Source organism: Alosa pseudoharengus, unplaced genomic scaffold, assembly GCF_046254945.1.
Source record: "Alosa pseudoharengus isolate Yale_2024_CS ecotype anadromous, Long Island Sound unplaced genomic scaffold, YU_APseudo_1.1 YU_APseudo_1.1_scf_3, whole genome shotgun sequence".
NCBI classification, from domain to species: domain Eukaryota; kingdom Metazoa; phylum Chordata; class Actinopteri; order Clupeiformes; family Clupeidae; genus Alosa; species Alosa pseudoharengus.
The window spans coordinates 39,400,406-39,421,676 of record NW_027468718.1 but is presented as its reverse complement, the minus strand read 5'-3'; the positions used below and the strand labels follow the sequence as shown (position 1 = coordinate 39,421,676).

General features: G+C 40.3%; 1 protein-coding gene across 1 annotated transcript in view; it reads right to left on the bottom strand.

The window, feature by feature from the left end:
* epb41l5 (erythrocyte membrane protein band 4.1 like 5) overlaps window positions 1–21,271 on the bottom strand; it is a 318,268-nt gene that overhangs the window by 240,686 nt on the left and 56,311 nt on the right. Inside the window, exons 3-5 of the mRNA XM_076264241.1 lie at window positions 8,641–8,745; window positions 7,243–7,285; window positions 5,169–5,247 (exon numbers count right to left, since the gene is read on the bottom strand). Coding sequence (XP_076120356.1) covers window positions 5,169–5,247; window positions 7,243–7,285; window positions 8,641–8,745 — 227 coding nt within the window. The remainder of the gene's footprint in view (window positions 1–5,168; window positions 5,248–7,242; window positions 7,286–8,640; window positions 8,746–21,271) is intronic.

Sequence of the window (21,271 nt, the reverse complement as noted above, 5' to 3'; positions counted from 1 at the left end):
TGTAGGCTTATTAAAAAAAAAAAACACTGTTTGGAACAGGGATTCAGTTAATGCGTAGAGCAGAGGTTCTCAACCTTTTTGGGGCTAAGGCACGTCATGACGAGTCGGGTTGGTGCGGGTGTTAAAAGTCCTTGACTGTGCGTAGGCCTATCATCTAAAAAGTTGGGACAACCAAAACAGCAGTGCAATGTATTTAGAGTGTTGTGAGCAAATCCTTATTGTTAGTAAGTTACCATATCTGTGTTTTTCTCTATCACAAATCGCGAGATAAACTCATTGGTTTATTTTTTTCTTTTCTTTCCCTTTTTCGCGGGTTGGGCAGTGAAGTTATAATGCGCATAAGGTATGTTCCCCTAATTTGAGTCAGAGCCGCTTGCTCTGTAAAGGTATTTCTGTCCTTCCCAAACTGCATTAAAATAGTGTGCTTAGCAACCAGATTTTTAAAAAATTCTCGGGAGAGAAATCTCCCTCATCCTAGAACTTTTAAAAAGCCTACAAAAGTTAGACGCTTTATGCGGTAGGCTATTTGATAAGGGATGACATGGGTAGGTTGACGTGATTAAGAGGGGCTTTCTGTTCCAGTTTATGTAAAGGTTTTTCTTAAGCTCAATAAGGAGAGGCCCATGTTAGGCTAGCCTACATTTACCAAAAGCGCAAATTTTGTAAATAAGGTCGGGTAACTTTTTTTTTTTTTTTGGGGGGGGGGGCGTGTGCGGCGCCCTGGACTGCACCAATTGACTGCTTGCCAGGTTATTTTTATTTTTCTGTACAATAAACAAATACATCTGCTTTATGCCGCAGAATTACGCACTTGGCCAGCCTATAGAACGAGCACATTTTGGAGAGAATACAGAATGTACGCACGCAAGAATCTGTAGGCTATTTGTGGCTGGTTACCAGCAAACAATGTTTAATGCATTAACTCAAAACGTCAAACGTTTTCTAAACAATACAAACAGAAAGGATGCAGCAGGCCTAGTTTGCAAGAAGGAGACATAAAGCGTGAGCATGCCACACTATCCACAGCTGTGGTAGTGGAGGGTAGGAGGATTACTGTTAACGCAGGATTTATATAAAATTCTTCAACAGAAGGACTGCCTCAAATGCAGTCTTGCCCAAAAAAAATGCCTGTGGTTTGCGCAGCCTACAGTAAGTAGGTCTTAGTGAGTTAGGAGTCCTCTCGAGTTCTTTTAAGCTGTCTCAGAGGTGGAAAGTTGCGTTCGTTGGGGGCAGGGCCGGATTAACAATTCATAGACCCTTGGGAACAAATGTCTTAAAAGTCGAGAGGACTCCTCACTCACAGACCTATTCACAAACCGGTTTTGTGGCATTCCGCCGGTTTTGAAATCCTATGCGGCTACAGGAGCTTCCAATCGTGAGGAAGCAATTTTGCATTGTAGGCATAACTAACATGCAATAACGCCACCAACAACAACCAAAACTAGGCTACTCATTGTCAACATGTAAATTAAATGTAACATTATTGTGAATCAAATCAAAATGTTCTCTTTTGCAAACGTAGGCATAGGCATAGTAACAGATTAATTTAATAATGTTACAAAGATACTACATCAATCCGTATGTTTCATTAGGCTACTATAGGCTATTTGTTTTGCCTTACTCTTGATTCATTTAGGCTAGGTCTTTTTATTCAGTTATTCATCATCTTCCGTCCTTGTGTAGCGCACGCATTCTCACACCTGTCACCTGCCACTCATCGTAAGGGAGGTGTTTGGAATCATTCCCGCGTTACAATCATCAGCCAATCAAGGTGGTCACTTCAGTCAAGCTCGTGCATGAGTAATAACGTCATCCATAGCAACGAAGACTCACTCTTAGTCAAAGATTCTAGAGCGCTCAGCTCCAGAATCTGTTCAGGAGTTGTAATTTTCCCTTACTAAGAGTAGGTCTGAAAGGCTTTGTGAATAACTTAATAAGAGAAACTCCTAGCTAAAATCTTTTATTGCTATTTAGGAGTAGCCTATTCCTAGTGGTAAGATAAAAGGCTTTGTGAATATGGCCCCTGGTGTCTAACCCAATGCATAGCCCATTTAAATAATGGTCGAATATTAGGCTACTGATGATAATTGTTATTTAAGAACATACAGTGCGCGTAGGGCACCAAAAACATCTTGCTCGTAAAAAAATCATCATACCGCACATTGTAGCGGGTCTGTTATTTAACATACTTACTGTAGGCCACGCAAACCACAGGCCTTTTATTTTAGGCAAGCCTGCATTCGAGGCAGGCCTTCTGTTGAAGAATCTTATATAAAGCCTGCGCTAACAGTAGCCTAATCCTCCTGCCCCCGATACCACAGCTGTGGATAGTGTGGAATGTTCAAGTAATAACACAATCCAATGTGTGTCTCAATTGTCCCCCGCTGACCACCTCACACATTTCTCTAGATTTTGCAACGACCTTACATGACACAATGCCATAAAATGCCAGTTTTTAGGACACATAATAATGTTTGTAATGATACCAGTTAGGCCTACGTTCAACAGTAACATAAGTGTAATGAGCTATTCATTGTCGAAGGTGCATGGTGAAGTGAAATTCTTACTTTGGAAAACAAACATTTGCCGATATCATTGGATAGGGGATAGGCCTACTTGTTTATTTTTTACGTAGCCTACAATGGCCAGTTCAGACAAAGCCGAAATTACTCATTTTGAAACATTTGTATGGTTATATTTTTTGACTTAAATCCCAGAGAGTAGGTTACCGCACCCCACAGTGATGGGCCTAGCGGTCTTACGCGTTTAGTGTGGGGTATAAACAAGCTGAGAATTTAGCGGTGTCACATCTGCCTGTCACAGATGTGGGGAGCTGAAGCTTGGGATACAGTTACTACAGTAACAGTATTTTATTTTACTTCTTATGGAATATTTTTTTTTCACTTTCATAAAGGCTTTGTTTGAATGCTGTTGGAACAAAATAGTAGTTGATTATAAAGGCAACTTTCTGTGTGTTCTGGACTGCAGGTAACTTGTTAAGCCAGTGGTTCTCAAACTTTTTCTTTCATTCCCCACTTTGATCAAGGGGGCATTGACTGATGATAGTGGAGATAACGCGTTATCCCGAGGCCTTTGCAAGTCAGCATCTCCGACGGTAGTCTACCCTATTAAAAATATAAGTTTTCGATGTCCCAAACGGCCCAAATTCTGTGGCGCAGTGCGTTAAGGCCGGCTGATGACAGCCGCCGTTACGCAGCAGTTATCAGTCCCCTGTCCAAGAGTTCGAATCTGGGTTAAGCCCATATTTTGAAAAATGCTGAATAGACACACAACCAATTTCAATTCTTCAACACGGTCACCGTTAGACTAGAGGGGAGAAAGAATGGGAAAAGATCTGGGCACAGTTCTTCCAGAGCTTCGTGCCAAGTAATAAGCGTTGGGTCGAGATGTTTGTGTGAATGAAACAAAGCGTATAGTGGGACATGCGTAAACCAATGGTGTAGAGATGACGCCACAGGGTTTTATTTAAGAGAGCCTACGTTTGTATGTAGGCAATTTATATTCACAATACTTAGGCCTACTAAAATAAATAGTATTTTATTTGTATTGGTTGTTTAGAGTAAAAAAAAAATCGGTCGGTCTTAACGCAAGTTTACAACCGGCAAGTCGGTCGGACTAAAAGGGGAAAAAAATAAATATTTGGGTCGGTTCTAAATTCACAGGGTCGGTCGGGTTACGGCAAACGAAAATATTTTTAAGGATGGCCTGGCAGTCTTTTTTTGTGCGTCTGCAGAAGTCAGCCAAATATGAATGTAATTCTGCGGCATAAAGCAGATGTATTTGTTTATTGTACAGAAAAATAAAAATGACATGTCAAGCAGTCAATTGACTACATTGCCGTCAACAAGTAGGGCAAATTAATTTACGAAACCAAAACGTGGGTCATAGTTGTCTAAGCCTCTATTGCGTAGCCTGATAAAAACGTCGCCAGATAGTATTAAATCGGCAACAACATTGTTATCTGCAGAAGCCTACCCAAGGCTACAGATTAATTCTGAAAAGTTATTTCTCTACTGGCTCAATTATCACACAAGACACTGTTTTGATTTGCGTAGTTGCGTTACCCCCAACACTGACAATAATGTAGACAGCAAATTTCGATTTCGATTTTCGTTACCACCGTGTAGTCAAGCCTTAAGCCATACCCAAGTAGCCTAAATCGAAGTAATGTTTAATTATGCATGATTTATTTTGTTATTGAGTTCGTAGCCTGGGATTACTCTCGGCAACAATTATGTTTAATGGTAGCCTCCTTATTTTTCAGAAGGGGCGGCAGGCAGAGCGATGTACAGTGGCAGAGCGACGCACAGTGGCTGAAAGTGGTACTAAAGCTTCACGCAGCTTCACGCCTCGTAATGCGCGACTGAAGTGGTCATTTGAAAGCGATGCCCACTGTATGAAATGCGCTATATAAATAAACTTGACTTGACCTGACTTCTCCCATTCCGTAGGCTAATGTTATGCATAGGCTATACACTTTCATTTACCTTGCTCCCAATTCTTTCTTCTTGTAATCCCTGTTCTAAACCAAGCTTTGCACTGGAAAGATTGCTAGTTTCGATGTTGGTATTACTATTTGAATTAACTTAGTTCTATTGACCATTCATGAACCAAGATTCACTTGCTCTGTGTGTTCACAGGGCCACGCCATCTTGAATCACGTATGACATAAAAACAGCCAATCTGCTCTGTGTGTTCACAGGGCCACGCCATCTTGAATCACTTATGACATAAAAACAGCCAATCACAAGGAAAAACTTTCTACTCTTTGAATTTCAATTGGCTATATTGCAGTGAGGCTTGTGAAAAGCATATTTTGCTTTGTAGAGGTATATTTTGTCATCAACCACAACGCCGCCATTCTTGGAGGAGCAATATTTAAATGGTTCATCATCAAAGGGTTAATCAAATGTATGACAATCCAAATAAGACCACAACCCAAACAAGACTGGGTATTCTACAAATAAGAGGATGACCTAAAGCCACAATAATGAAAAAACAAAAGTCTTCACTTGAATCATCTGAAACACCTAGTATGAAATTATAATCCATCAATGCACACCAAAAAGACACAATTCTCCAAAACAAAACCTAATCCTAATATAATTAAGTAAAATGATGAAATGCGAAAAAAATGGGTGACTCACCGGGTTAATTCTTCGTGAAGGTTGTTAGGCTCTGAGGAGTAGAACTTCACTCTCATGTGCAAACAGTAAGGTGGTCCAACTACGACAATGAATAACAGGCAAAGACTGGCAAACAGGCAAAGTTGCAACTGCAGAGATCTCACAGCCGTACAAAATATTATACCCACTTCGGGTGCGTTCAGACTTGGCTTCTTTTTCTGACAAGTTGTGCAGACCGCTTTTTCCGTTTTTAAAAAATCTGCCATTGTTTTTGTTCCAAAAAGCAGCTTGATGCGTCTTTTTTACTACATGGATTAACAAAATAACAGCCTGGTTGGATGTTAAACGGTATTTAAAACTTTAATTGCTTGAAAGAGCAGAAGAAATTCTACTTTTCTTTAAAAAACTATTTAGATGTGCAGCAATATTGACATTTCAAAGGCTACTGTAATCTCGTCTGACGCATTCCATTTAAAGGTATTTCTCAACACTGCAATTGCAAGTTAAGCTGGCTCTGGCCACTTATTGCCTTTTATCACACCTTCCCACTGGCAGTCCTCTTGTGCAATACTGCGCATGCTCTACCATATTTTGTCAGGGATACATTGCTGCCAAACTTACACCCATGGGCGACAAACTCTCATTCAAAGTTAACCTCCGTCAGGTTTCTCTAGATCAGGGGTCGACAATCCAACTTGTGAAAGTATGTAGCCTATACGCGGAGTAAAATATGTAAATATTAGTTATGCTGCTATAGCATAGTGCTGTCATGGACTTTTCATGTGTCACGCCGTACAACCCCCCCTCCTCCCTCCCCCTCTCTCTCTCTCTCTCTCTCTCTCTCTCTCTCTCTCTCTCTCTCTCTCTCTGGTATACTGTAACAATATATAGTACCACTGATTACTTATTGACATTAACCATTTTGATTTTCAGTAATACTAACCCACTCTACATCTCTCTTTCTTCCCCCTTACTGTACCTCACTTGTGAGGTATATCACCACAAGTCATCAACCATCTGTGTGTTGGCCCTCCTCTCACCCATCTCACCTGAAGTCCCATCCTCGACTGCCCTATTACTGTCCCCCTATCTGGATTCCTGGCCCGTACAGCCTAGCGACCCATCACCTACCTATGACAACTCTGCCCGGATTACTGGCCCGTCTGCTGACCCACCACATGCCCCTTGACAACTCCCTTCCCCTGGACAATTCCAACGCTGGACTATTTGAACTTTCTGTCACTAAATCAGGATTAATGAATTATCATACCGGATACGTAATCATCCCACCTCTTGTAACTTTCAGCTCAAGTGCTTTTAACACCATGTCTTATTCTCTACACCTGACTATCATATGCATTGGTCATGTATACAGACCTTACTGTCCTGTACTGACCCTAGGCAGATGGGTCAGGCCCTTGAGTCGTGGATCTGCTCGAGGTTTCTTCCTATGTATCTCCAATTCTAGGGAGTTTTTCCTCGCCCCTGTTACCCATGGGCCTCTCTCTTTCTTTTCTTTTCTTCCTTTCTTTCCTTTTTTCTCTGATTGCCTACATTCTGTAAAGCGCCACGATACATGTGTAATGTTTTGGCGCTCTATAAGCACAATAAATTGAAATTGAAATAAAAAAAAATAAAATAAAAAGACATGTTTCAACTAGGCTAGGCTTGTCAAATAAAATGCATCCCATGGTACATCATGGTGCATCTTTACCAAACTTTGCGGAGGCTTGAGTGGTCTTTTCCCGCGCTGACAATGGTTTCAAAAACTTTTGGGTCAAAAAATGGCTCTTTTGAAAGTAAAGGTTGCCAAACCCTAGTCGTGATGTTAAATAAAACACTATAAATGACTCCGCTGATTTCTGCTATATTGCGCTGTGGGATGTGCAAATATTGGTACAAATTAGTGCCCTTAGTAGGGGGACAGTTGAAGTGTATAATACATTAGAATTGGCATCTGGAATGGAAATGGCAACATCTTTTAAATCTGCAGCATTTAAAGTAATCATCAACATCAACAATCATCATCACATACAGTAGTTACACATTTAGTACAAATACATTTTGTCCAGTGAGTACATGAAAATTTACTTACTTTTTACTTGTTTTTTAATGCCCTTTGTGACATCCAGCCAGTGCTGAAATGGGGGAAAATGCATTTACAAAAATGGAATGGGTCCCAAAAATCTAGTTGGTATATATAGAAACACTTGCCTAGCGCTCTCTTGTAAGATCATTTTGACTTAATTTAATAAGTGTTTGACTCATTTTAAGGTGTCCTATCAAGACGTTTGCTTGTTTGTAAGACAAATTTGCTTAACGCACTGATAGCCAAATTTGCTTTCACAATATATTAGGGTTGCAAAAAAAATATTGGTTAATCAATTAGTTGTCAAATTTTGGTTATTGTTCTGTTGCGCTGGCCGAGTCGCGCGTGTCCATTGCGCGAGAAAGGGAGAGGGAGCGAGAGAGAGTGGGGTAAGGAGAGGGGGTTTACTTCTATACTGTTTGGTAAAGTTGAACACATAGTCTACAATGACGAGATCACATAGTCTACAATGACAATCTATTTTTGGACAACGTAGGCTACCGGTAAGTAAAGCGGGAGATGTGTGTTGCTTATGCGGCCGCGTAAGCTGCAAAGCACTGCGTGAAACACTATAAAGGCTGTGTTGCGGTTCTGCCTTTTCACACCGCGACACTTCGTGGATAGGAGTATTGCGATTTCAGTTTCGAATCCCATATATTTACAGCCCTATCTTAAACTTAAATAGTTTCAGCTTTAGGCCATGTTTATATGTAGCAGGGTATACTGAAAAACATATATTTTCCCCTCCTTCGTTTTTAAAAATAATTCCGTTCACACCAATGATAAAAACAGCTGGAGAAGGGTGTCCCGAACACGTCGAGCAAACAGGTGGCCAATCAGATATTTCAAATTAATGAGGGAACATCACCTCACAATGCAAAAAACACTGTTTACCTGCTAACGTGAAACCAGAGTTTTCTCAAATCTCCGCTTTGGCCGTTTCAGTAATAAAACCTCTGTTTTCGTGTAAATGAAAGGCCAAACTGCATGAAAATATATGCGTTTTTCCTACATGTTAACAGGGTCTTAGTAACTCACCTATAACCGTAATCAATAACGGTTATAGTGGTAAACTAGCTATACCACCTATAATAGTAAACTAAGCTACTCTATTTTAGGCAACTAAGGCATTTGAGGACATGACCTTGGCCTTTGAGAAACACTGATCAACATTTTCCACCATTTTTTTTTGGTGGTTATCAGTTATTCTGAGAATATGAAATTGATAATGACATTCTTACTTCTCTCAGACACTTGCTCAGTTTGAGCTGACTAAAGGTTGATATTTTTAAATTTTTGAAGATAGTAAAAAGAAAATGTGAAGGCATGGTGTTTAGCCATCTGTCAGTCAAATGTTCACTGTCATCAATGTTGGTCATAAATTCAACAATTTCTTGATCTTACCGCCACTTGTGCAGAATCCATGAAACGCAGCCCAAAGTAATCCTTTTCAACAATATCCAGATGATACATGATCTGGTCAAACAACTCCTCCCCTTTAGCTTTTTTCTACCAGGAAAAAAGAAAAAAACACAGTTTAAATAGAAGCGGTATTATTTACCCCCCAAACTGATTCTATGGATTTTATAATCAGAGGAGGCTTGTCCGTTAAGGAAATGGATGACCATCCTCTCTACACTTTCAAAGAGAAATTAAATGAATAAAATATACATACATTTAACTGCATCACCTTTAACAACAACATAAAAATTGTAGCTCTGAATGCAATCGGTTGCCATAATAGGCTATCCTAAAATCCAGCGATAAAACAAAGCATGAACGTCTGTCTGGCCTATATGTATCCTCTGATTGTAATGTTTACAGATATCTAGGCAATATTTGTAACATTTATTTTGTAATTGGCCTGTTATAAAATCATGTATTGAACAATTTAAACACATTGTGAACTCCAAAGTTGGAGTTTTCAACGGATTACTCTGGAATGGCTAACTGTACAGGGGAATGCTTTACACCTTTGTGTTCGGTAAGGTCTGCTGTTTATTCTGATATATGGTTTGTCATGTGTTGAGGGAAATTTCGCGAAGTATTCCACCAAGATGAATGGGTAGGGAGACGGGCGCAGAAAATATGATTAAATTAAAGTTACTTTTCTCGCGAGCCGTTTACCACAACAACTAACCACTAACATCGTTTAAAAGCTGACAAAAAGCTCTTTCGTGTGATACATGTGATGTATGTGATGAATAGGCTACTTCGCAAGTAGTTCAGCAAATTTGGGTGGGACAGAAATACCTTTTCAGAGCAAGCAGCTCTGGCCATATCGGCTCTGGCTCACATGATGTACATTGCTTTAAATGCATTATCGCTTCACTACCCAACACACGAACAAGAAAGAAAAGAAAAAAGAAACCAATGAGCTTATGTCGCGATTTCCGATAGGCCTAGGCCTAGAGAAAAGACAGCTATGGTAACCTAACAATTAGGATTTGCTTTGCCTACACTGCTGTTTGGTCGTCCTAAACTTTGACGATCCATACTGGCATTAACTGAATCTTATCAACCCGAACCGCGATGTTCCAAACAGAGTGACTGTAGGATGTAATGCCTAGTAATCTCACTGCCTTCGGCATAACTGCTAACAGTGCGCCTATTAGGCCTACTGTTAATCACCTGAAAAATATTAAGCTGCTGTTTTCTTTTCATGACGAGCACTACGCTTGAATGATTTATGACAATGGAATGTTGCGTTTTTAAGTGCCAGAACTGCTTATCACGTCGTGTAACAAAGTTTACACCAATCATCATCTTCTAATGTATCCTTATGTTGAGATGTCCATTCTCTTTGCCCTAGGCCATCATTTGTGCGTGAAGCATGTTTCAATTAAGACAGTAACACAAGCTATTTTTATTGTTGTAATATTGAATGATTTCATGAATAAAGCGTTGAAAAATTGTACACACAGTGCGTACAGGATTACGGCTGGCGGCGCCACTGACCAAGGCCACAGTAGCCTGTGAACCTCTGATTTTCAAAGGGGAATCAAGGCCAACGCAGGGGGCAACTCTTCTCTTCAATTTCCCTTCCAAATTACTTTTTATTGTCTGAAGATTGTCTGCAGTCGGTTCTCCCGCCATGGTTTTGGAAATCACACACCTGCTGCATCTGAAGGCCCACGCATAATAAGGCCTACGACTATCACTCTACACGCCCCCTGTTGCACGTCACATTTTGAATTTGCTAGCTGATCCTGCCTCCTGGCTCCCCAAAATGCCGCATTATGTGAACAGATCAGCAGGCCGGCAAATTTTCACCTCGTTTTCAGACACACGTTGTGGCAAAAAGACATCTCCTCTTCCCGCAAATTTAGTGTGATCTCTGCCTATTGTGTTACATGCTCCAAATGTAAAGCACTTTGAGCTGCATTCTGTGTATGAAAGGTCCTATACAAATTAGGGATGGCGAAATTTAAAAAAAATTCTTAACCGGCCACTGAGCCTCATTAACCGGTTAAAGTCGGTCACGGAAAATTCTATAACTGCCATTTATGATACCCGTGTCCTGTCGCGCGTCTTTCTCTGCCCGTGAAACAAGTTATCCCCCCATTTTAGAATGGTTAGGCTCCCGTCACACAGGCACACATTACGCACAACGTCGACCTTTCAATGCAACGCGGCACCGAGCTCGGGCTATAAAAAGCTCACGTTACAAAGTCACAAACAGAGAACGCTACATTTGGTGGTGTTACAGGAAAGTATATTAACCAACGTCTTCGTAAAAAAAACGTACCGATTGCCAACAGCCTCTGTAGCATGCTGCACAAAATCCTTTGCAATAAGTTCCTGTCGTCATGCCATTTAAGTACAGATGAATAATAAAACACAACAAGTAGGCATATGCTAAGTTAGTCTTTCGTGTCTTCGTTTGCCATTACATTGTTACAATTATCATCATGCCATAGTCAACACGCAGCCACTGTTTTCGGAATGGCTATGTGAGCTCTGCTGCGGCAGAGCCATGGTTCTGTGCTGTGGTTGCGCTTAATAAATTCCGCCGTGGGACGGCTCATGCTCACATTTATCATTTTTAGATATTGAGTGATCATATCGCCACATACAATACAACACCAATAACACGTGTGTGCACAGTGTAATAACAGACGCTGGCTGGCATTCGGGAGCTTTAAAAATGGTGTTTTTTTTTAACCGGCGGCAGAACATTTTAACCGGTCAACGTTGATTCGGTCAACCACCGGTTAAACGGCTACCGGTTAACATCCCTAATACAAATAAAGCTTATTATTATTTTAAAACCTATTGACAAAGCTGCTGAGACCAACTTTTAGTAAGGAAAAACTCCTAAGATGGAGGAGTTTCTATGGTTAAGCTCATTTGTCATGCACGAGTTTACTTACAGATCCTTAAGGGATCGTCTTATATTCGCGGCCTAGGAAAAAAAGGACGAGATGGCGCCGTATCGATAATTTGTAACGAGTGTTAAGTGAGCAGTTAAGTGAGCAGCCACCAAACTTCTCAACAGTGTCACGAGCCTGAATGATGGAGGGACCAAGAGATCATCTCCAACAAACTGGTTCAAAAGTAGGTCAAGTTAACCAACAATTGAGAAAGAGCTTTGATGGCAATTTAAATATCATATGATTAACGCAATGGCGAGCCCAGAAAGACCGTCTTAAAAATGTAAATAGTCATAATCAAAATCCATGGTCCTAAAAGCGACCACTTCCAACAGATTGATAGGAGAGTGTGAATATCTGACTGAAAAACACAATAACGGAATGCTCATTAGCCTACTAGAGCCATCAAACAGCTGAAGGCGAAGATCGCTAAAGAGCTTAACACACTGACTTCAAAACTAGCCTTTAATGATGAGGCACAATAATGGACTGTCATTGCGTCGCAGAAGTCGTGCCCATCAGACTTCGAGGAGCAGCTAACTGTCTTTTCAGCGGTAGGCTATGTGATCAATTTAAGGAAAACTTATCCCACCCCCTGGATCTGATGGGCAATGCTGATCAAACATCAGTGTTTTTTGCGATGCCAACATCTGTCAGTGTTGAAACTGCTTGTTTCAAGACTGTACAATTAGGCGTGTAGGTTATGGTTGCTGCAGTTATTGAAAGTTATTGAGGCTATGGTTCTTTTCTTTCATAATTTACTTTTATGGCATTATACAAATACAAAGTCATTCATTAATGTAGTTACAAGTTATTTATTTAATGTAAATTTGACGAATGCATCCCAAAAAATGAATGAAATAGATCTCATGATTAAATTTAAATGGTGTTAAACGGCCTATAAATTAATTAATTGTGTTATCACCAGCATTTTCCAAAAAAGCAAAAACAAATTCTGTATAAAACATTTGGTCTACAAAAAGCTGCTTCTATTTAGGCTATTTTATCCTCTTCCCCAAAAAAATTGTCCTGAAAAGGGGGGTCATCTTATATTCAGGTCAATATGGTACATACAACAAATGAAGACAACTCTGGAACGTCCGGCCGGAACCGGTGTAGTGTGGAAATTGAAAATGATGTCACTGACCCTTGAAATGGCAAGGAGAACATTAGCTATTTATTGCTGACGTAGTACAGTTTTTTAAATACATCTGAACGCTAGGTGGCAATGTTGTATTACATTTCACTAAATACGGTGGAATTAGTGTGAGCTTCACAAGTAAGGAAGGTGCAAATATTATGTAATTTATCATGGGAAATTATTGGAAATGTTATTTCTTGTTTATTCTAATTGCAAACCACACACATCCATTCGTAATCACACGTACACTTTTAATACCGGGAAGACTCTCATTTTGTTTATTTGATGTTGCCTAGCAACGCTGGGAACAGCCTTCAGAGCAAAGATTCTAGAACAGAGCTTCAGAGAGACACGTTTTGAGTTTGTGGCCAAGTACCTAAAATATTGGTTTCCATGTGTATGTGCTGGATGGTGTGCGTCCTTTATGAAAGTAAGTGTTTTATAGTTACAGACATGAGTCATGTTGTAGTGGTCAATTTAAATGTGCCCCTTCTGTTATTAGAATGCTAAACGGAGACTTAGCATGTTAAGCAGAGATTTAACATCATTCATTTCTTGTGTGGCTAGAAGCTAGCTAGCTATGTCATAGGGAGGAGATGTTGCTGTATGGGATTTATGTTGCTTAGCGTAATGCCATGGTCATTTGATATGAGATGCTTGTACTCGTAACTTCGTCACTCGTAACTTTAGGACTCCTATTTTTTACTAAGAGTAATTCAGGAAGAATTTTAGCCCTAAGAGTAGCACATGAGTCTGTGACAGCTTAAAATAAGTCGCGAGGACTCCTAACTCACTAAGACCGATTCACAAACAGTTTTTTGTGGTGGCATTTCACGTCGCGATGTTTTGAAATGCGTTTACAGTAGCTTCCAATCGAGAGGAAACAATTTTGCATTGTAGGCATAACTAAGGGATGCAGTAACACCACCAACAACCACCAAAACTAGCCTACTCATTGTCAACATGTAACGTTTCATTGTGAATCAAATTAAAATGTTCTCCTCTTTGCAAACGTAGGCATATGGTGACAGATTAATTTAATAATGTTGCTGCGTGAATCACGGTAAGCGCGAATGAAGTGGCCACTTCTTAATGGGACTCACTGTATGGAAGTACAGTGGGCAGTGCTTCGACTTGGCCAGCTTCACTCGCGGTCCGCGCGTGGGATCACGCGGTATCACGCGACTTTAATTTGTATTTTTCCAGTGAGACGCTGCAACAACCCAAACAACCGGTAGATGGCATAAGTGAGAAGGGTGTCTCGTAAAAAGAAATGGAGCCTGAAAAACCCTACACAGACTTCACTACAGACTTTAGCAGACTTTTTTAGAAATAATGTAATAGCCAGAAATATGCCTGCCCTGCCCTAATAAAGAAATATTTGGTTAACTGCGAGTGAATCCCGTTTGCAGCCGTAGAGACGCAGGACAAATTAAACATTCTGGTTTTCTCCGAGTGCAACGATGATAGACAGACATCATTTGGACAAAATATAGAGTATTAACCTCCGTTGCTCAGCCAAATACCTTCCTGCTACGTCCTGTTATCACAGAGTTACAGGCGATAAACGATTTTTGATGGTCACAAGTTTACTTCATTAGCGGTTTATTTTTTTGGATTATTAAAGAGTGTTTTTCATTTACATGGTTTGACTTCGTGCTTATTCAGTAGAGCATTTAGTGCTCTCCCCAATCCCAGACGTTCACATTGCATGTTTGTTTGTAATGGATGCAACCGCGAGATAGGCTATGCGTTTGACAATCAGTTGTTAACAGAACCAAGACATATAGCCCAGCAGCAATCTAGGGACTGTTCGTTATTTATTGAAGGGGCCACCGGAGGAATTTTGAGTGCTTCAGTTGGAAGTTGCATGACCCTCTCTTGCCTGCTAGAAATTGTTCAATGACCCTCCGACAGAATTGTTAAAAAAGACATGACCCTCCCCTGCCAATTGTCTTCCGCCCGCGCCATAGCCACACACTTTGTGATAACGTTCTTAAATCAATCTATCCCTTGAGCTTGCATGCTACCAGTCCTTCCTTTTCAAATATGTTGCGCCTGTTTGCACAATTTCACAAATAATCATATGTGATTAATAGTATGACAAATAATCCCTGTGCACGGGGACCGAAACAATGCATGCCAACTTTTTCTGTGTTTATCACGTATTTTAACTTTCCCCGCTGTCTTGCCGTTTTAATGTTTTCCCGTAGAATATCCCATATTTTAATACTCTCATAACAGCCCTGCCATCGGGCCTGTCTCTGTGTTGCCCTGTTGCTACCCCTTGCCCTTCCAACGAAACAGATGTCTTCAAATCATCGTTTTCCTTGCTTGAAGGCGAACTTAGAGTGATGTTAACCTATTTAAGTTTAACGGCGCAATGGCGCTTGCATGTTCGGCCTTATGTCTACGTGCGCACCTGAGGCTACTCAGCTGCAAGAGAAATAATTTCCCCTGTTTGTATGTTCACTGCAAGTTGGCCTACCATAACTTACCAACTCTGCACTGTAGACTGGCTATTTATATTTTTCTGTGAAATAAGCAAATGTATTTGTTCAACTTTATGAAGCAGAATTATGCATAGGCTACTTGGAACATAATACATTTGACAAAGGACAGATTCTAGTGACAAAATATTAACTTTCAATGTTTTACGATGTCTTTGTCATGGGGAAGTGTTTTTCCCCTGTGTTGATTCTAGGTTACTGTCAATGACTGCCGTGAGAGAAGCGGGTTCTGTGTTTCGTTCATGTCAGTGACTGACGTGAGAGAAGCGAGGTCTGTGTTGTGTTGCGTTGCGTTAATTTATTTTCATTGGGCATAGGGCCGTCCACAGCTCTTCAGTTCTGACAAAGCCAAAATTACTCCTTTTGAAACAATGAGTGCAGGAAGCGCGTTTGTATGGTTATATTGCTTGATGGGGGGGATCCCAAGCAGCTTTCAGCCATAAGGCTACTTTGAGAACATTTCAATTCACCCGACACTAATATTCAAAATGTTGAAAACTATTTCGGCATAGCCTATAAAGCAGTTTAATTAAATGGAATGTTAGTTGTAAACAAATGAGCTACTTGGTGAGGCTTGGCCTCACAGATGCGCTCGTGCCTTAGATGGCAGGAAAAATCTTCACGATAGGCCTATTAACTAACCACCCGATTCACGTTGGCTGGGGGGAAGGGGGGCCATCAGACAATTGTGCCCAGTTAATCCGGCCCTGCCCCCAAACAATCACACCTTCCCACCTCTGACATCTTAAAAGAAGTCAAGAGGACTCCTTACTCACAGACCTGCGGTTTTGAAATCCTATGCAGCTACAGGAGCTTCCAATCGCGAGGAAGCAATTTTGCATTGTAGGCATAACTAACATGCAATAACGCCGCCAACAACAACCAAAACTAGGCTAATCATTGTCAACATGTAAATTAAATGTAACATTATTGTGAACCAAATTAAAATGTTCTCTTTTGCAAACACGCGTCTTGCACCTCTCAAACTGGGCTATCAGGTAACCTAGAGAAAAATTTGAATGACTAAGGCATTAAAATGCTGCTTGTTTGTCAGGATACTTTTTCACTGATTTATTTTAAAAATATGAGCTATGAGTGTGAATGTTATATATTCCATCCCCTAATTCTGTTTTACTGGTTTATTTGACAAATAATCTATATGGATTTGCTCTATAAAGACCTTATGTCTGTTTGGGATTGTTTTGAGAGCATATTGATGTATCTCAGAATAAAGGAATGTCCACAACATTAGTGATGTTTTTTGTGTGTGTGTGAATGTATTTTACTTAACTCATTGAATGTAGCTGGATACTCATGAACGCATGTCTCTAATAGCCACAATAGGAGTAATTTTAGCAACACCGTATTTTGTGTGGCCCATAACGACCCAGTGGATCATGATAATGTGCCAAAATTCACATTCCTTGCTTGTTGTTGGTACATTAATCCCATTCAGATTGCAACTTATCTGAGATGTAAGAGTTCAGTATAGGTTTAAGGTCTGGGGCAGGGATTTGACATTCTGTGACTTCTTCATTGAGGGCTTGCTTAGCAGCACTGTCCGCTTTCTCATTTCCCCTCAGACCAACATGGCCTGGGACCCAGCAAAAAACTACACTCAAGTTCTGGTTCTTTAGACGTTCTAGGTGATCAAGCTCAGCTTTGGTTGTACTTTTTGCGTGACATTAAAGCCTACTGGAAAGATTTTTAATAGCAATTTAATTGAATGCAATTTACTTTTACGATTAAATAAAATTAATGTATCCCTCTCACCCATAGTTTTCTATTTATTTACAAATGTACATAGACCTACTGTAATTACATTTATACATAGTTATTCTACTGATCTTTATACTATTCATCCTGCACATAGACTTATTCTTACTACTCTTATAATGTTGTTTCTGCACTATGCTGTTTCCACACTGCACATAGCTGTATGTTATGTACATATCTGTTATATATTTGTCATATTGAATATCCATATTTATTCTGTTTTATTATATTCTGTTAATACACTGCATATATCTATCTTATTATTTCTACTATTATAATGTTACTGCTACATCTACATACAATATTCTACTTATTGTATGAGATAACTGCTAATACACTGCACATATTTATATTTAATTCATATTACTCTAAACCACCTTCTGTAAATCAACTGTATACTACTGTCTACATTGCACTATATTTCTTGACCTGTCTGTATATTTCATCACCTTTCTATACTTTGCATCACATTGAATGCATACTGTACATGAATCACAGCTAAGATCTTTGGTTGCTATGAAGGCCAGTCGTTCTAAATGGATGGTTGCTATGGCCAAAGGCCAGTTCTATCTCTGCCGTTGTCAAGCGGGCATATCCTAACCTTATCTTATTTGATCTTATCTATTTTACTTAGCCTACTTCCATACAGCGAGTCCCATTAAGAAGTGGCCACTTCATTCACACTTACCGTGATTCACACAGCAGCATTATTAAATTAATCTGTCACCATACGCCTATGCCTACGTTTGCAAAGAAAACCTTTTAATTTGATTCACATGAAACGTTACATTTCATGTACATGTTGACAATGAGTAGGCTAGTTTTGGTTGCTGGTGGTGTTATTGCATCCCTTAGTTATGCCTACAATGCAAGTTCCCTCGCGATTGGAAGCTCCTGTAGACAATAGTAGACGCATTTCAAAACATCGCGTTAGGAGTCCTTGCCACTTCTTTTAAGCTGTCACAGACGTAGGTGCTACTTTTAGGGCTAAAGTGCTTCGTGAATTACTGTTAGTAAAAAAAAATAGCAGTCCTAAAGTTACACGTGACGAAGTTACGAGTGCAAGCATCTCATATCAAATGACCATAAATCCCAATTAGCAACATACATCTCCTCCCTATAGCTAGCCACACAAGAAATTAATGATACTAAATCTCTGCTTAGCATGCTTCTCCGCTTAGCATTCTAATAACAGAAGGGGCACATTTATGTTGACCACTACAACATGACTCATTATGTCTGTAACGTTAACTGTATAAAACACTTACTTTCATAAAGGACGCACACCATCCAGCACATGGAAACCGATATTTTAGGTTCTTGGCCACAAACTCAAAACGTGTCTCTCTGAAGCCCTGTTCTGGAATCTTTGCTCTGAAGGCTGTGTTGCTAGGCGACATCAAATAAACGAAATGCTAGTCTTTCAGTATTAAATGTGTACGTGTGATTCCGAATGGATGTGTGTGGTTTGCAATTAGAATAAACAAGAAATAACATTTCCAATAATGTCCCATGATAAATTACATAATATTTGCACCTTCCTTACTTGTGAATCTTACACCGTATTTCAAGTAGGCTACACTAGTGAAATGTAATACAACGCTGCCACCTAGCGTTCAGATAGGTAGGCTACTTAAGATTAACGTGGCATTTCCTGCTTATTTTTTTGTCAACACCATGCTTTTAGGAAAACAATCTTTTTATCATAGTTCCCTCTTCAATGAGCGATTACCAGCTCGTTTTTGTAACAGAGATAGCTGATTATTGTCCCTAGGTTTACAGAAACACCTATTCATATTAATACGTAGCCTATGGAGTGCTGCCGACCACTGTTCATTACATGGCCCAGAATGCCTTGCATGTCTTTACAACAAAAAACACAGTAAAACCTAAATGCCCGTAAACATATGCATTTGCGTACTTGTAACATTTTTAATAATACTCTCCCATCATGATATTTAACAATAATGAAAAATTTTATTTGAATACCGTCAATGTGAAAACAACTCTATTATGTAAGCTATATATAGCTACTGTTCTCCTTGCTATTTCAGTTTGTAAGTTCATACTATCCCATGGCAGAGCAAGGATTTCATGATTGGGCAAGGTTGCCCGGAGACATTGTGGCTACCCAGAGACATTGAGCATACTTGGAAGGCGTTGTGATAGAAGGTGAATGGTGCAAAGGTGAATGGTGAGAGTTACCAAATACCTGTGGGTGGTTTGCCAAATCATGGAAACTTTTGGAATATTTCTTTTTTTTTTTAGCTTATGCATCCTCACACTGGAGTCCCCAGTTCATATACAAAATTTGGTATCGATATGTGACAGTGTTCCTGAGATATGGACGACTTCCTGTTTCGGAGCTTCGCCGCCGATTTCGTTTGGCTGTGACGGGCAAACGCTTTCGAAAATCAAAAATCCTTCTAGTAACTTTTGTGAGGCTTGGTCCAATGATAATGTACGTCAAGTTTCGTGGCGTTCGGACCAAATTTGTGACCTGTGAAAATTTAGTTTCGCTTTCTATTCAATCCAATATGGCGGACGAACGACACGCCCACTTGACGTCATCTTCTCGAGCAAGTTACACCGGTACTGCCCGGACGTTTTAAAGTTGGAACGGTGTCTCTGTCTCAAAGGGCCTAGGCACAGGGAGAAAAAATTTAAGGGAGACGGGAATAATAATAATAATATTAATAAGAAGAAGAAAACTTAAGAAGAACAATAAGTGTGCTGCTTTGCAAGCACACTTAAATATGGGATCGGCCTGCACGGGAAAATCCCGATCCGGACTCCCGATCCAGTTTGTTTTCAAAACTCCAGTCCGTGTTTTCCAGCGCACCGATGTAGGTAATCCATTCCAGTTTTTTTCAGCTTTTCCCCCCAAATCCGGTCCGTGTTTTTCAGCACACCTAGCGACCTGTCCAGCATCCCACTTGTCTGTGCATTAGAGGGTGACACGGGAAGCAATTTTCACTCCCGTCCCATCCCGAGCCCGCACAAATACTCCCGTCATATCCCGATCACGTGACAGCCCCCCCAAAAAAATTCTGTCCCGCAAAATCCCGAGAGAAAGACTCCCGAATCCCGTCCCGCTGCCTATGTTGATGTCTAAAGTTATCCGACTGTTAGGCTACAGTAGCGTGCGGTGACCATACATTTTGGTAGGGCAGAAAGCCTTGTCTAACTTTTCTTTAATAGCCGATCATTTTGGGCTATATTAAAATTACATATTTTACAGTACTTTGCTGTAGGCTATGCTTAAATCATTTCATAGTTAGATCTCATCCCATCAGTTAAGTTTGCACCGTTCTCACGTTAAACCAGCGAAGCATAGCAACGTTGCTATGAGTAAACAAAACATTTTTTTGTGTTCCGCCAGGGTTATGCGATAAATATATTGAGGAATGCGATCGTCAAGGTGTCATGCCCCAACATTGCATGACACATTAAACTCAACGAGAATCGCTTTCCCGGACAGCTCGTGCAATTGAATAGAGTTGTCCTTTGCTGATACTTTCGCATGTAACTGTTTCTTTGCATCCATTTTGCCTTAGGGCCTATCGCTGAAGCTGATTGATTGTGAACAGGGCAGCTGCTTGTAAGCTCTGATAGGCTACCAATCAACAACAAACGTATTGTGGGTTGTAATTGGTTCTCTTTTCTAAAACGAAATGCCTCACGTCTTTGGGCGCACTCACTGCATTGCAGCGTCATTTTTTAAGTTAATAATCTCTGGCTTCCCGCCAGCTCCCGTTTATTATTTCCTGTCCCGTCCCAATCACGTTACCAACAGTGAAATTTACTCCCGTACTGCGGGAAACCCGCGGGAATACCGTGACCCGCGGGAGTCCCGAAAAATTGTCACCCTCTACTGTGCATGTCCCACAAGAATTTAAAGTTATCGAGCAAACATTTCATGTCACAGTTGAATTAATATAGCCTAATGTTAACCGCGACCGCGAGTGTCCGCGAGACCCTCTTACTATTAAGGCTCTTATGCATGTTGCTGCTGACAGCTTTGCCTGTCTAACGAATGTTATTTCCGCGATTTAAGATTGTTGTGTAATGTATAGGCACAGCACGCACTTTAATTTCCCTATTTTTACAATCGGCTAGCCTAACAAACGCATTTAATTTCAAAAAGCAACCTGGTCAATCGCTAACAACTAAGTGCACCTAGGCCTACAACTCTACACATCCAAAAGGGTAGAAGATTCCAGTAGGCTATCATA